At 37.7% G+C, this 17,362-nt stretch overlaps 2 protein-coding genes across 2 annotated transcripts; one reads left to right on the top strand and one right to left on the bottom strand.

Moving 5' to 3' along the window:
- Positions 1 to 1,848: 1,848 nt before the first annotated feature.
- Positions 1,849 to 11,019, top strand: adra1d (adrenoceptor alpha 1D). The gene is made up of 2 exons (XM_086082673.1): positions 1,849 to 3,026; positions 10,055 to 11,019. Exons 1-2 carry the CDS (start codon positions 2,069 to 2,071, stop codon positions 10,579 to 10,581), a joined length of 1,485 nt encoding a protein of 494 aa, XP_085938799.1. The 5' UTR covers positions 1,849 to 2,068; the 3' UTR covers positions 10,582 to 11,019.
- A 1,092-nt stretch (positions 11,020 to 12,111) lies between these two features.
- LOC147169847 (trace amine-associated receptor 3) lies at positions 12,112 to 15,173 on the bottom strand. The gene is made up of 2 exons (XM_086082057.1): positions 15,126 to 15,173; positions 12,112 to 13,195 (listed from the first exon to the last, which is right to left on the bottom strand). The coding sequence occupies exon 2, from the start codon at positions 13,180 to 13,182 to the stop codon at positions 12,112 to 12,114; it is 1,071 nt and encodes a 356-aa protein (XP_085938183.1). The 5' UTR covers positions 13,183 to 13,195; positions 15,126 to 15,173.
- Between the last annotated feature and the right edge of the window lie 2,189 nt (positions 15,174 to 17,362).

Raw genomic sequence — 17,362 nt, 5'->3', positions numbered from 1 at the left:
TCAGTATGTTTTTATGTTTACCATGGATAAAGAATAGATAAACAATTTAAGAAAACACGGAGAAAGGGTGGGATTTACTAAATCTTGTGACTTCTTCCCACTGCCTTTTGAACATGGAAAATCAATGTTAGGTGCGCGTTGTCAAATTTGGCTTGTTTTGTAGTTATTTTTTGTTTTTCTATTTTGTTATTGTCATTTTTAAAATTATCATAATTATCTTCTTTTTCATGTTCAAATAAACTCAAACAAATGAAGAGATTAGACTGTTGGGAATACATTTAAGTCTAATAGCATAATTGTCCAAGTTATTTTTGTAACATGTTGGAAAACAACTAAAAAAAAAAACATATCGAACAAACATCTATTGTTCAGTTGTCTCAATTAACCCTTGATGGATTACCATGACTTGAATGACTGAGAATCTACCCAGAGAGAAGGAAATCAATTTTTAGCAATTACCTTGTGAACTTTTTATGGACTTTGAAGCAGTAAATTAAAAACTGAATTGGGGAGTTATGCTTCAATGCTAACAATACGGGTGGATTCAAAGAAATTTACAACTCACTGACACATAAAAAAGAAAAGTGAATAAAGCTATTAAGCAAAAAATGGATTCCTCCGCTTTCTGCTCCTCGTAAAGGTGCATTTTACACTAAGGAACTTTCAGTTTACGTTGATTATGGCGGCGTCATATGGACAAAAGTGGTAATGTTTTGCCTGAAGGAAGACCCTATTTCTCATGAGGACAAGCGCATTGCGTCATTTTTGAGCTCACGATAGCGAGTGAAAGCCGGACCAATGTTGATCCATGACTGTCATTTATTCTGGTAGCTTCCCTATTTCTTTTTTTGTCTCCTCAGACAAAACTTTTCAGTTGTTTTGCAGCTTATGCCATGAAAGCAATAATTGTGTGTCGACATTCAAATTGACTTTTGTCTTTGTAACGAACGGGGAAAGGGGTAAGTAACGTATGCCATAAAGCAGTCAGCACATTTGTATTTTTTTTTTTAAGTGGCAGTGTTCTTACCATCCTCCTCAAAGTTGCTTAGTGCCAGTAAAAATGATACAGACGCCCTCAGGCCACTAGTTTTAAGTCGGTGTTTCACCAGAAGCGTTATGAAAATATTTTTTTAAGGTTGAAAAGTTATTTTGTGCTACTTTAACAGAACCTGTGAGAAAGTTTTTTTTAACTATATTTTATAAACAACATGAAATTGATTGGAAGATTGGTTCTATTTGTTTATATATATATATATATATATATATATATATATATATATATATATATATATATATATATATATATATATATATATATATATATATATATATATATATAAAGGTGAACAATTCTAAATAGGGGCTTACATCCTTTTATTTTTCTGTATGTGGCCCTGGATTAGACTATAAATCGACATTGAGCTTAAATATTAATGTGAATAACTTTTTTTTAATGACACAACTCACATTGTTCAGCAAAGTTGTCTCAGTGATCTTGTGACGAATGTATCCATTTTGCATAGAGCTTTCACTTACACCAACTTCCACAACTGGCCAAATGACCCAATATGCTTATCTAGATGAAGCAAATGTAGAAAACTTGGCGTGTTTAATAAAAGTCCTTGTTTAACATAACACTCAAATATAACGAATATATGTGCACTATCCTCGACAGCAAAGCAAAAAGCTTTCAATTTGCATTTTTAAATCGCCTTGACGTGAGGAGATTTTGAGTGGTATGAAATAATACTTGAGTGCATGCGCGCGCGCGTGTGACGTGGGTGGAGCTGCAGGTTCGGACCCGCTCTGGCTGACTCTGGGAGCCAGTTGATGGTCCAAATGATGTCACCAGTGCACGCCGCTGCACAGCCAAGAAGACATGCGAGCCCATGGCGCAGATTTGGAGACTCTTGTATTTATTTTGGGTGCCTTTTGAAGTCTAACCGAGCTCCTGAGCGTGTTAGCTATGCGGTCCTACATGTTGCTGATCCTTTTTGGGGGTGTTTTACGCAACTGGCGCAGATGATGATGACCCACTGACTGAAAGTTATTTTTACGTGTCGTCAGTATGACGGATTCAAACTTAAGGAACGACAGCATCCAGGGGATCTGTTTCACGGAAATAGTCAATGGCTCTGCATTGGATCTTATGTTTCTAAACGACAGCACCGCAGCGTGTTGGAACTTTACATTGGACTCTGGATCCGTATGGCTCGGGCTTTTTCTCGCCTTATTTATTCTGGTGGCGATCGTGGGCAACATTTTGGTTATCTTGTCCGTGCTGTGCAACAGCCACTTGCAGACGGTGACCAACTTCTTTATAGTCAACTTGGCCATGGCGGACCTGCTGCTGAGCATCGTGGTGCTGCCCTTCTCCGCCTCTCTGGAGGTTCTGGGCTGCTGGGTGTTCGGCCGGGTGTTTTGCAACATCTGGGCGGCGGTGGACGTACTGTGCTGCACCGCCTCCATCCTCAGCTTGTGCATCATCTCCGTGGACCGCTACATCGGCGTCAAACACTGCCTCAAGTACCCTAGCATCATGACCGAGAGGAGGGCGGGCGTCATCCTGGTTCTGGTGTGGGTGTCGTCCATAATCATCTCCGTTGGGCCATTGCTGGGTTGGAAAGAACCGCCGCCTGTGGACGACAGTATCTGCATGATCACCGAGGAGCCCGGATACGCGCTCTTCTCCTCCCTCTTCTCCTTCTACTTGCCGCTCCTGGTCATCCTCATCATGTACTTTCGGGTCTACGTGGTGGCCCGCAGGACTACCAGAAGTCTGGAGGCAGGTGTCAAGCGGGAACGGGACAAGTCGGTGGAGGTGGTCCTGAGGATCCACTGCCGCAGCGTGTTGGAGGACGCGCGCGCGGTCAGCTCCAAGAGCAACAAGCTGCACCCGTTCAGGAGCTCGCTCTCCGTGCGCCTCATGAAGTTCTCCAGGGAGAAAAAGGCGGCCAAAACACTCGCCATCGTCGTGGGCATGTTTATCCTGTGTTGGCTGCCTTTTTTCTTCTTTTTGCCTATCGGTAAGTAGCAACAAGTCCTCCAACGTGGATATATGTTTCTTCGTACTGATGCATTCGCATGCATGCAACGTTTTGCAACCAGTGTCACATAAAATAGGCTACTTACCAACTATTAGGTATCTCTTTTGGTTTATTTAGCTCGTATACAGTACAACCATGCATCATGCAACGTTAAAACACAGTAGACCTAAAGTATTGCTACCTATACTTGGTCTATATTCAGCAAAACATTTAATAAATAAATAAATAAATAAATAATGATAATAATGTAACAGCTTTTATCCCTAAAAAGCACTATGAGCAATTGAAACATTAAACACCGTTTGAACATTAACACACAAAAAACACGTGTTTTTTCTCCTTCAATTTATCAGTCTAAAAATAAAAAGTACAATTACTTAGTAGGCTCTAAGTTATATACAAATACTTATTATAATACCGTAACTTGTGAAAAAATACCCTAATTGAACATCCATCTGTCCATTTCCTTAGCCGCTTGTCCTCACAAGGGTCAGGGGGGGGGGGGGGGGGGCGCTGGAGCCTATCCCAGCCTACTGGCTTCGAGCAGTAGGCGGGGTACATCCTGATGATGGGGCACACAGAGATGAACAACCATTCACCATTCTTGTCACTGTATTATATTTAAAATGCCATTATGTAGTCCTTAATATTCTTCTAACATTAGCTTTTTGACTGGAAGTATTATAGTTTCTATACTTTATTAAAGAGTAATTTTCCCATAACAGTGAACTGTTCCATTTGCATTATGTCATCTTAGCAACAATTTTATAGTAATATACACTTTTCACAAAAGTTGAATACAAATTCAACCTTAATGTTTAAAAACAAGCATTTCTTTAAAATTGAATGCAAATGTAATGCAAGTTATACAGTAAAGTAATACAACTGAACTGTATGCAGTCATTCTTTGGTGAGCCCGCATACCACTAGCACATGTTGAGAACCACTTAACTATCAAGGAATAGTGGAAACTGTCATTGAAAAGCACCTCCATGGATATGTTGGCTTGTCACTCTGTACCCGTGACAACATATCCAATGCCACTTGTTACAAGTTTAATTCATTCTGTAATACATTTTTTAGCGCAATTTGTCCATAGATTATATGCCAATAAAGAAAAAAAAACGCACTGTCTGGCGAACGTTTGTGACCTTGATTGAACCCTGACAAGAAATCAACATTGGCTACCTAAGCAAACACTCGCTCCTCAGTGGAATACAGGCTTACCCTTCTTAACTCGCTTCAACGTATAGTTCCTTGGCACCAAGACGCCAAAACAAAATTTGTATTTCTTTGTCCTAAACACAAAACAGTGAATAGGTGAGTTTTTCAGAGAATATGTACATATATGAATGCCAAACTGTAAAATGTGAGGAATCCGCCTTACAGTATTTGTGTGTTGGGCGGGTGGTCCTGTGTGTTGGTGTGCCTGGGCCCAGCTGGAAGCTGTAGTCGGTTAGTGTGCATGTGAGTGTCTGGGTGTGAGTTGTAGTCTACAGCAGCTTCTTGCAAATGTTTTAATTTTGTATGTGTGTGTGTTTGATTGTTCCAATTACAAAAAAACAAAAACAAAAAACAGCTGAAAGTGCAATGGCATTGGAAAAAATCTTGGAAAAAATCTTGGTAAAAATCTTGGAAAAAATCTTGGAAAAAATCTTGGAAAAAATCTTGGAAAAAATCTTGGTAACATAGTGCTCCATTGTTTTCAGAGAAAAAAAATGGAGTCATAACTCGGGGGGAAAAATCAGCAGGTTTGAGCATAGGCTACAGTATGTACTTTAAGTCTACTGCATTTGCACCCCCTAACCCATTCCATTAGTCCAGTATTGAGCTTTATTGATATTTTAGGGACACCATACTTCAGCTTGTTCTCGGCCAAATTGAAGTGAGTCATAACTGGACGCATGTAATAAGTCACACACGGTTTGCTTGTGTCATCATAAAAATGTAAATAGTCTGATAAGGAAAATAATGACAAAGAGAAAATCATAGCTGGCTATACTGCTATGATGGACTTTTTAGGGAGTAAGGCGCAAAACGTGTCGAGGAAAGGATGTAAGGGGACAATGCACCTGTTGTCACTTAAAAAAATCCTGTCCTGAAATGTATTTCAAACAAATATAAACAATACAGTACATACCCGTAGAGTAGTTGTATAGTATAGTAGCTGTTATCCTAATACTATATGTGAAAATATTTAAATTTCAATTTCAATTATTACTGACATTCCTCCCCTCTCATTTATGTTTATGTGGACTCCTTCCATTCTCCCAGGCTTCTCCCAACCCATGTTTGTTAGTTTCACTCTCCAAATTGGTTGTAGGTGTGAATATGGATGTGATCGGTCTTGATGTGTCAGTCTGTGATTGACTGGTGATCTGTCTACGAGGTACCCCACCTCAGAAAAAGATGTAAGGGATAGTATAGTTTCTACTTGGAATAACAGAAATGAAAGATTTCTCCTTTATTGTATAATCTTGACTAGTGCCAGAAAAAAATAATACATTTCTTTTTATGACTTTCAAGGTACAATCTACACAAATATATGACAAGGCTTGGTATGAATACTCATTTCAAAGTTGTTGTTTTTTACTTCCAGGGTCAAAAACGTACCGGAATGTTTGCAGGCTGTAAAAGTTAAATGCCAAGAGTACAAAAACAGCACGGCTTGTGGAGATGCAGTAGATTTGTTTTTTGCACATCAATCATAAAAACGTGTAAAATGTATCAAAAAATAATTGTCAGTGTTGTTACCGCTTTATATTGGCAGGAACAACCAGAGCATTGCTATCTGTTAATTGGTTCACAGAAAATCTCTTCCACGTGGAGAAAACATGAGTGGATAGGAAATGTTCTATTTGATAAATTATGTGAATTATTTGTCACACAAGTGGTCATTTCAAAGACATGACAAGGTCATTCATTCTTGTTTATGGATGCCATCATAATTGCAGGAATTGCATTTAGAGTTGACGCTACAATCATGCATTCATTTTCACAGGTGAGTTGCAACCTCTCCCATCTAATTTTGGGCAAAGGGAGCATATCGTCACCCTCTTAAAATAATTGCCCATAAAGTATTTTTATTTATGTAATATTTTTAGCATGAATCATCTCCTCATGATGAAAATAGATCTTTTTGCGTTTCCTGAAAAAATCTGAAAAAATGACTTAGGCGATTATTTTAAGAAAGTGTCAATATTTAGACAAATAACCCTTCACTGAACTGAACCCACGTGTTCTGCACTGAAGTCAGCCAAGTGCATCGCTACACTATCAGTGGCAACAACAACCACAACTATGATAAATGACCTTTCTGGCAGTGCTAAACAAAACCTTGTACTACACCAAATCATTTTATTGTACACAAAAGTTTTTGCAAACACTGCATATAATAGTGAAAAGTAGCATTAGAACACCACGTGAGAGGTGTCCTGGCTGGTCGATATAAGTATAAGCTATCAGAGATTGCCATCTATTGTGAGTTCATATGGTGTGCTGTGGGAAATTATCCACTTAATTGGTTCAGTGTATTGTGACACTCAGAACAATGAAATGGTCTTCCACTAGATGGCAAGTGGCACATAGAGTAATTAACGTGTATCCACTTTTTGTGACATTTTAGTTTGGTTGTGAGATGTTCCCAATGTCTTTATATGCAATGTACATGGGATGCAAAAACTTTGCACGCAATCATTTTTATTGATATAAAAACAACATAGGTGATCCAGGGTTCCCATGTATTGCATCACATTATTTTTAATGTAGGTAACCTGTAGTGACCTGCGTTGTGTTAAAACGGCCAATACTGATTCATTTGCAGAGAGCGTTTGAAAATATTTTAATCAAGACTAATAGAGTTTGCAGTGACTGCAAACACTATTAGTCTTGATTAAATGTCATTTCGTGTTAGGGTTTGTTTGATAAGTTTGAGCTTGTAGTACTTCCCCACACCAATTCTCACAGCTGCTGAATTCTTGTGAAAGTCAGCATGCTTTTGTAGGTTTACCCGAACCTCTGGTTTTAAAGATCAGGCTCACACAGGTACAGGTAAGTTTAGAAACAAATAATTACCAATTATCTGTTGTGGACAGCTCCTCATAAAGATCACAGATTGATGGATACAAGGAAGGTGAAAGCTGCACGTCGAATAGCAATCTTTTGCCAGGGGGGGCGGACATGCACTTTAAACACCTATTTATGTCAATCAGGCCTCTTATTTGGGAAGATGCAGACAATAGTTTTTTGACCTATCCAAAATTTCAATTTCCCTTTTATTCAGTACCTATTTGTTGAGAACATCTGGAAAATAGCCATTCTTTTTTTTTTTTACTTACATAATTTTTTCCTTGCAAAAGTAATTACTAAATGAAAACAAACACAATTTAAATTTTTCTTAAAGATAATTAATAATGAACATTCAAGTCAAGTGCAATGAAGTCAAGTCAATGTTAATTAAAGTCAACACTTAAATATATGATGTGTTAACATTGTATAATTGAAATCATGAACACTAAACAGTAATACAATAGTAAAACATGCACTATAATTTTCAATAAATATCAAACATATTTGTATGAATGATTTATTATTAATGGTGGCATCATCTCAATAAACTGGTTCATAGTTGAACTTCAACTATTGAATCAAACATTTTGGACAAAAAATGATACAATCCAACTGCACCTTAGGTGAGACAAAAGCAAGCCACTTCAACATTGTCAGTTTTTGGTCGATGGCTTGAGAAGCCGTAAGCGGTCTGTTTGTTTCTGGGAACCCCTGGTGTGACCGCTGATGAGAAACCAGCGTTATGCTTTGATGAAAGTCACATCCAGACTATTTTGCATACACTCACCTCCTGAGCCATGCATTGCATTTCCCACACAATCTTGCATTTTCTACTCAAGCAACTTCATTAGGATTTTGTGCGGCAGCACGGCGCTCTTGCATGTTCTCGTTTTCGGCAGGTACTTCAGCTTCCTCCCACATTCCAAGGTATACGCTACTGCTTACCCAAAGTCAAGTGGGATAGACTCCAGCTCATCCTTGGCACTCGTATGGATAAATTATACAGAAAATGGATGGATGGGTGTGCTGCATTGTCTGAAATTTTACGACACATTGTGGTTGCTGTATAAAATAAAGATTTTTTTTTTCACATCATAAAACCCATCATAACATTTTATCTTCAAAAAGAGAATAAACATGTCAATCTTTGAAAATAATAAAAACAAGAAACCATTTAATTTGATAACACATAACAATGGTGACATTGGTACCCCAATTTGGAATTTCTACACAGCAAATCAGTCTGTGTTAAATTTCCAGTGTTCGATCAAATATGCATTAAGCAGCAGTGTTATTTTAACACTGTGAGGATAAAAACTTACACTGTCAGAGAAAATGCCCTTGAGTGTTGGGGTGGATGTTGGGTGTAACTTGAACAGCACTACCTTGAGTGTTAAATTGACCACATCCTCATTTCCGGTGAAGGAGAAACTTTCCAATTTTCCAGCGCGCCATTGACATTTCAATAGCGAAACATCTAGTGTTCGTAGTTGGGGCAGTGTGGCTCAATGGTAGAGTGGTTGTCTTGCAACCCTGAAAACATGGGTTTGATTTCAGCAGTATGACTATGTCAAAGTATCCTTGAGCAAGATACTGAACCGCCCGTTAGTCCTGATACTGTGTCATCAGTGCTTAGAGGGCAGTGTAAGGCGGAAAAGCACAATATAAGGGAAGTACCATTTACCAGAGTAAAGTGTAGTTTGCCTTGTATTTTTAAAACGGACACTAGTGCAATACACTCATAAGTGTTTAAACACCCAGAATTAAGTGAGGTTTGGCAGCATTAAATGTTTAACACTGACACTAGTGTAGAGTATTTTCAACACTACCCAGTGATGATTTTTAACACCATACAGTGTTGGAGTAACACTAGTCAAATGTGAAAAAGGAACACTTTGAAAAGTCAGATTTACACTCATTGGTGTGGACACATGCAAACACGTTTCAAGTGTTACATTTAACACTCTCAGTGTTAAATCTAACATTGGTGATGTGTACCAATCTGTGCATACGCAGGGCTGTTTGACCTTAGAAGCTCTATTTTCGTGAACAGAACAACATCATTCTGGAGACAAATTACAACTCGAAATGACAACATTCCCTTTAAATGTGCAGGGCGAGTCGCACACTAGAGTCTTGACATGGCAGTATGCACATCTGTACTGGGAAGTGGGCACTTGGAGACCACAACCCAATTGTCTGTGCCACCCAGGATGATTTATAAAATAACAATAATTTTTAAAAAACATTCAATAATAATAATAATAATAATTCAGGAATAGAGACTGGCCCGGCCCACGAAGAGCAAAAACTCATATATAATTGACAACAATTGAAATGCATGACAAAAAATAATAATATAAACCCCCAGCAAATCTTCAAAAACACTGATAAACATTAAATATATAACGTGATGTCTTATTTCGTGAAGCTGATCAATAACTAGCAATAAAAGATCAATGAGGCAATTTAAGATTACAGCCAATCACCGTTGTGCATAAAATGTGCATAAAGTGCAAAATATAATAAAATATAATATTCTACAATAATTCATAGGTATTGATGCTGTTTGCGTATTTACAAATGAAATTCATTTGACATCCAACACCCGTGTCCATGGAGCGTCTCCATTTGTCTGCCTGAGCCCCAATCAAGCTCACTAAAATCTCGTTAGACACATTGCGTTTTAAGCATTATGCAGGCAAACCTTTAGATCGATATGCCACTTAATTGTCACTCTGCCAGACACATTCTATGCTGCGTCAGCCAGCTTGGCAGAGACCGGTCTGACAAATGCAGGGAGCCTTGCGCTCAACGTGAAAATCAGGATCCACTGGTATTTGTGCCACACCGCACATGCTTTTGTCTAAGAAAAAAAAAAAAAAATGAAATTCCATAATCAATTTCCCATTTACATACATGTTTCTCTTCTACTATAGGCTCCTTCTTTCCAGCGATGAAGCCATCAGACACCGTATTCAAAGTGGTCTTTTGGCTGGGCTACTTCAACAGCTGCATCAACCCCATGATCTACCCTTGTTCCAGCAAAGAATTCCAGCGGGCTTTCACCCGCCTCCTCAGGTGTCGCTGCCGCCACAGGCGACGGGCTCTGCGTCGCTTCTATGACCAGAAGTGGCGCTCGGCCGTCAGGGGGATGGCGTCGGAGCAAAGAGGAGAACACGAGTCCGGCTTCGCCACGCACAGCTCCTGCGGCAGCTCTTTGTTAAGTAAACCGGGCGGGAGTTTAAAGAGATGGAACCTGTTCCCACCGCTGCAGAAGTCCTCCTTTCAGCTCAAAGAAACAGTGAACAACTTCTCAAATAAAATCAAGGGAGGCACGGGGCGAGGCAGCGCGCCTGCAGTGGTCGATGCCGTTGCAATGGGGATTTACAACGTCTGCGAACAGAGCAGTTATCACATCTATGACTTGGCTGAATGTTACGGCCTGAAGGAGACGGACATTTAATGGGACCACAAGAGGACTAATTTTTCTCAAAAGATCATTTGATCATTCAAATTCAGAATTGACGAACGAAACAACAAAGAATGGGATTCATCAATGCAACAGCTGTATGAGAAATCTGCCTTTACAAAAATAATTCCCAGTTGTGCAAGTGGTCATGATGGCATGACCCCAGCACAAAATAAAACTTAAAACCTTATTTATTTATTTCTATCCTTCACAACCATGATCGATTCAACACAATGTTTCAGTTTCACTTGGTTCACACACGTTTCAATATCACATTTTTATACTCATCTGGATGTTGGATTATGTTGACAATGCATAGTAAGACAGGGCAGTTGCTGGCAATTAAATGCTGCAATATATTTCTTAAAACTGTTGGAGTCACAGCATACGTTTTAAGTGACGCAAATACGTGGCCATTATAAATGTAAATTCAAGTGCAGAGTGCTACTGTGAAATTAAATGAAACATGCATATTTGTCCCGATGCTGTGTTTGTTTGTTTTTTTGTGCAAATTAAATATAAAAATAACAATGTTTTTCCCCATTTCCCTATTACCAAATTGAGCGTGATATTGTCAATTGGAGAGTAACAAAATTACCTGCACTGTCCAGCAGATGACACTATTGTTCCACTTCACATCACAGCAACAAAATGTTGTCGTCACAGTAACGACAATGTGAAAGACGTCAATAATTATTATAATTGAGTGTAATTAAGGTAACACACACGCGCGCACACAAGCACAGACACACACACTCTTAAACTCACTAAATTAATGTTATACAATAGGACTCCTGCACCAGCACTTGCCTGCAAGCTATAGATGAGCCAATTCACCAAATCGGTGCTCTCAAAATAAACTTATAAGTCTGTCTTCTTTTTTTTAAGCTCAAAATCTAAATTGGACTACTCCAAATGTTTATAGGCCCATGTCAGGCAACTTTATTTTGTCATTGTACTGAAAAACGCCACTTGAGTAAGAGAACTGAAAGAAAGACGAGTAGGCTTTTAGCATAGAATTACCAAATACATGAAATACAGCCGCAGGGCATTTAAGTTAATACAACGTGGACACTAAATCCATTACAGTGATACAATTTTGATAAAAGTAGCAATGAGCCCAAATATACAAGATAAGCTCAATGTGCAGGAATTGAAAAGTACTGTATTTTACAGTTAATTTTATTGTACATTTATACATTTTATTTCACAAGGATGCAAATACCACTGATTCAGTGGAGTGGCTTAATTGTAAAATGAATTACAGGTTTCTGTTATCTGTTTATTTGCATTACTATTGGTAGAGAAATTAGAATTTTAAAAAAACAAGCCCATCAGACAGTAAGATATAGCTTCCCCGGTTTGGAGTTAAAAAGTAGTTTTCCTTTTTTATAAAAAAAAAAATGCCACGAGAGTACAGCAAGTGATCAAGATTGCGTTAAAGTCGGTCCGCCCAAGTTCAGTCATGAAAACTGAAATGGCTCCACACTAATCCATCGGTTCCAACACACCACAAAAATCATTTTATGATTTATTTGCACAGTCATTTAATTCCTTCCTGGTGTGTGATAGCTCCATCCCAGGAGATATTCCAGGTCGACATACTCTACAGCCCATGAACATGAGGAATGCCTTACGAAAGGAGCGATTAAAGAAACCATACAGGAAAGGATTTAGCGATGAGTTAATATATCCCAGCCATAAAAAGATGTCCCAGATGACCACTTCTGTGCTGTAATCAATAAAGGGGTCCACGATGTTGACAGTGAAAAACGGCATCCAGAAGATGAGGAAGACTCCCATGATGATGCCTAAGGTTTTTGCTGCTTTTCGCTCTCTCTTCATGGCATTGCGGTGCTTTTTCTTTTTGCTCGAGTCTTTTCCCACCCCGGCGGCCATCTGGCTTTCCATGGCGCTGATCTGCCTTGCCTGGCGTCTGGCTACTTTGAATATCTTCCAGTAAGCGATCAGCATGATAGCCATGGGCAGGTAGAAGGCTATCAAGGAAGCCATGACAGCGTAGATGCGATTGACTAAGAAAACACATACGTCTGGAGGGAGCACGATGTCAACACCGGCAATATGGAGGCCTAACATTATCGGACCGAAGGAAATGAGCATGGGAACAGCCCAGCAGATGACAATGAGGAAAGCCACTCGACCTTGAGACATTTTTAAAGAATAAACCAACGGGTTGCAGACGGCATAGTAGCGGTCAAAGGCGATGCAACTCAGATGGAATATGGAAGCAGTACAGAGCATGACATCTAAGCTGGAGTGAAGCTGACAAAAGAGCGAGCCAAAGTACCAGCACCCTTCGATGGTCCGAATCATACTGTAAGGCATTACCACCAGGCCCACCAGGCAGTCAGCCACAGCTAGGGACATGACGAAGGAGTTTGTGGGCGACTGCAAGTGTTTAAAGTAGGAAATGGACAAGACCACCAGAAAGTTGCCCACCACTGTGCAGATGATGCCAATGAAGAAGAAACTGTACAGGATAAAACGAAATGCCTGGCTCCTCAACATGGCGCAGGAGTCCTGATCCATCTCAAGTGTTGTGTTAGCAGCGTCTTCAAAGCTACTGTTGTCCATCTTCTTGTTCAATCTGTCAAAACATGCAGACTATTATTAACACAACTGAATTGGGGTTATCGGACCAAGATGATGAAAATGTAACAGGAAGGAAGACCCGACCCTCTATAAGTGGGGGGGGAAATGGATGGATGGATGGTTGAGTCTAGAATACATTAGAGCTTGTGCCAAAACTACAGTAGCCGGGAGGTGCAAACAATTTTTTATAAGGCTGGAGACAAATTTACATTTGAGAAATCTTTTTTACAAATCAGAAAACAAAAACACATTGCCATAACACATTTAAAAGTCCTGAGACAAATTTACATTTGAGAAAACAAATGTACAAGACGTGAGACACTTTTACAAACACCGGCACAAATGATCGCAAAAGTGCCCAAGAATCGTTCCCATATTGATGTTACTGATACTTACAAGTACCAACTGGGTATCACCAATACTCATCAAGTACTGATACTAATTAATAAATGAAGAATGTGCGCGTGTCACTTATTACATATACTGTAGTAACATTATGACTAATGTAAATATGCTGCAGTGAACACCAATCACGCGTTGTTAAAGTAAAAACATATTAATATTTATATTAATAATTATTAGCTTTAGTTGTTGTATACTGAAGACATTTGGGCTTCAGATTGAAAGATGATTATGAGATAAAAGTTCAAAACTCTTTTATTTCATGCTATTCACTTAAGCAACTCAGGACAGAGTACACAGTCAATTCTGTAGAGTAAATTTGACTCTAAACTAAATTTTACTCTTAATTAATAAATAAATTAACTAATTAATTAATTAAAAGAAAAAAAGTTACAAACTGAGTCTGTTTGGTCCCACTCTAAATAAAGTAAAAATTTACTCTTCAGAATTTGCTGTGTAGTTTTTGTTTGAAGCCACCAACTTTTCAAGTGAGCAAAAGTATTGGAACAAATATACTAAATTAACTTAAAATGAAAAACATCTAACATTTGGTGGCGTAACCCTCAATTTTTCCCCCTGATGAAGTATTTTGCTGTGTTGTGGATCATTATCTTGTACCGAGATGTAAATACCATGAAATCAAAGCTGGAATTTTGAACTTTTGTCTCATGTTCATCTTTTGATCTGAACCCCAAATGTCTTCAGTATACAACAAAAACAAAGGAACTGACTTCACCGTTCCAATACTTTTGGAGTAGGATTTATAATCATGTCAAGAATCCCGTGAGGAGCCAGGACATAAACAATTTAGTTGAATTGAAGAAGTGACGAGATGAAATTTCCCAATATGAATCATTTCATTGTTTTCCCCTTTCACAGCAATCCATGCATTCAAGTGTGTTGCACAGCAGATCAAACATGACAGAACTGTTTAATTACAGTTCCAATGATGTGATGTTTCATCTGACTTGCAACTGACTTTAATGAAGACCATAGGGACAATGCAGTGATGGCAAAGTAACACTTGAGCGAACACAACCACGGCAAACTTCCTTTTACAAAAAAATAAATAAATCTGTTTTTACAAGCCCGTTATTATACAGCATGCCTTTGTTTCTAATCTTATGGCAAAAAACTCTTATGTCCCACTTCAGAGACGAAGACACTTCATTATATCTTGCACCCTCTCGTTGCTTCTACAATTATTTTGGTTTTAACATTTCTGTTTTTGTTATTTTGGAGGCAAACATTTTATATATATTTTTCTCACCATGGACATAGCTGATAAACTTTTTGTTTGTGAATTTTTTTATTGTATACATGTTTAAAACAACAACAAAACACAAAAATATAAATAATATAGTGCAAGTAGGAAAAGTTTTACTCGCTTTGAACTAATAATACTAAATCCAAACAACACGATTTTCTTATATATATATATATATATATATATATATATAAGCTGCATATATATTTATATAAGCTGCTCTTGTGAAAAATGTGTGGGGGGGGAAAACACTCACTTGCATGGATGAGAGAAGATGGTGTGTCCTCATGACGCGAACAAAAGCAAGTGCTTCCAGCCAGATGGAGATGGAAGAGATGTGAGAGGTGGGTCTAATGAATGCATGCTACAATAATCAGAGGAAGCGACCAATGCAGGCTTGCTTGCATAGATGAACTCATTGCATGAGAAATTATAAAAATCAAATTAATTAAAAATATATATTTTTTTGTATATTTCTGAGCGGATGGATATTGTCATGAGTGTAATATTTAAATTTAGATTTTATAAGGTTTTATATAAAATAAAATAAAAGCCAAATACAGCACAGTAACTTGTTAAAAAATATATATACATTTTTAGAAAATTGCTTGAAAATAAAATATTTAAGAATATTCAATTATTTTGTTTTAGAATTGGAATATTTCAGAATTTTGTCAAATGGAACACAATCAATGTTATTGGTTGACTGTTTTACAAGTCGCACAATAAAATAATAATAATATGTTCAGATAATGGATGAATGGATAAATAAATAAAGGTATTTGCTGAGCTATTGTTTCAGAGTGGCATTTTGTGCTTACATTTTTTATCATTGCTAAAATCAATGCTTGGGTCCAGATGTGCTAGACTTAGGTTTTCTTTGAGGGTAAAAAAATATTATTGGCAAAGAGCCGATTATAACATTTGAACATGTAACAAGTTAGTGAGTATAGTCAATGATTTTTTCCCCCACTTTTAAGCTTATTAGAAGTTTAAAGTTAATCATTATTTTAGAAGTCTATTACATAACCAATTGTGGAAAGCAAATGTATTCAACACGAACAGTATTGCTTCAAGCATAATTTATTATCAACATCCTAAATATCACAAGTTCAGCATTTATTGACAACGCCACCCCTTTCTTCCGATCTGTGTCGTATAATTGGTTCTTTAACTGTTTAGAAAATGGATGTATGGGTGGGTGGCGAACAAGGCTTCATGAAAGTCATTATTCATTCTGAATTCATTTTAGACTCACAATAGACCAACATAACTTCCATCCATTTTCTATACCTGAACCTGTATTATGGACAGGGTCCTAAAATTTTGAATCAGTATCGAACCTCCCTCTCACGTGTCCCTATGCGTAATGAAGCACACTCCGCTCTGCCCCATGTGAATGCCTGAGGCTTCAGACAATGACAGGTATATCTCAAGTGAGGGAGATGTGCTCTAATTAAACATGGGGGATTGTTAATGAAGGCTGTAATAAAAGGCACATTGGCTCAGCTTTTGAGTGTATTTTTTGCAGACCAGCTATTCATATGTGTAATACAAGTGTGCTTAAAAGGCTCAATAGGCTGGCTGCACATCTGCTTTTTTGTTATTTAAAAAAGAAAGAAAGAGGACAGAGTAGAGATTGATTCTAGGCCTTGTTTATTCTCCAGGGGTCAAATAAAGTGTTCTGTCAAATGCGATTACACATTTCATTAGGAGCAATTTGATACAGAATTGTGATTGCTCCGACACCCTTCACTCAGGGGCATTGAAGTGCAAACAAAAATGCTGAAATGTAAGAATATTACTTTACAGCACTGGAGGAAAAAAAAAGAAAAAAGTTACATTTTAATCATTAGAAAGAGAAATCCGTCTGAAGATAAAACATTATATTTTGATTGTATTTATAAATACGCCACTTTGATTGTGAACAATACTTAGTTTTCACTGCAACATGCTGAATCGCTTCAAGGTTGTCACTGGCAATAATTATTTTTCATGAGATAATTGCAGTTCTAGTATTTTATTTCGAAAGAATTGAGCAGCAAAAAAGTAGTAATAGTCAAACATTTGTTTTGTTTAAATTAATAGAAAAAGAGAAAGGTGAGTCAGTAAAATCCCAAGTTGTACTGATGCAGAGAAGCTGGGCAGGGGAGGGGAATCTCAATAATGTATTCACAGATTATTAAAATATATATATAAATTATTAAAATCATAATTACAAATGCCCAAAAAACTTGCATACTCTATTAACAAAGAAAAGACACATCACCTTAGGTGATATAACACGCATCATTGGACAATGAACCAAGTCAGAGTGCATGAAAATCAGTTGGAAGACAAGGAACACCAAATAAGGTGAAACAAAATAAAATCAGTACAAAATAAAAGTCCAACACACTCAAGACAGATCACTTTTAACACTCGAGTAACAATATTCATCATGTACTCGATAAGTTCCTTTATCAGTCATAAGTTAATGGTTAGGTAGGTAAA

This window comes from Leptonotus elevatus, chromosome 8, assembly GCF_054856555.1.
Source record: "Leptonotus elevatus isolate MCC_2025b chromosome 8, RoL_Lele_1.0, whole genome shotgun sequence".
Classification (NCBI taxonomy): domain Eukaryota; kingdom Metazoa; phylum Chordata; class Actinopteri; order Syngnathiformes; family Syngnathidae; genus Leptonotus; species Leptonotus elevatus.
Note: the sequence above shows the minus strand (reverse complement) of the source record. Positions and strands in the feature narration are given on the sequence as shown.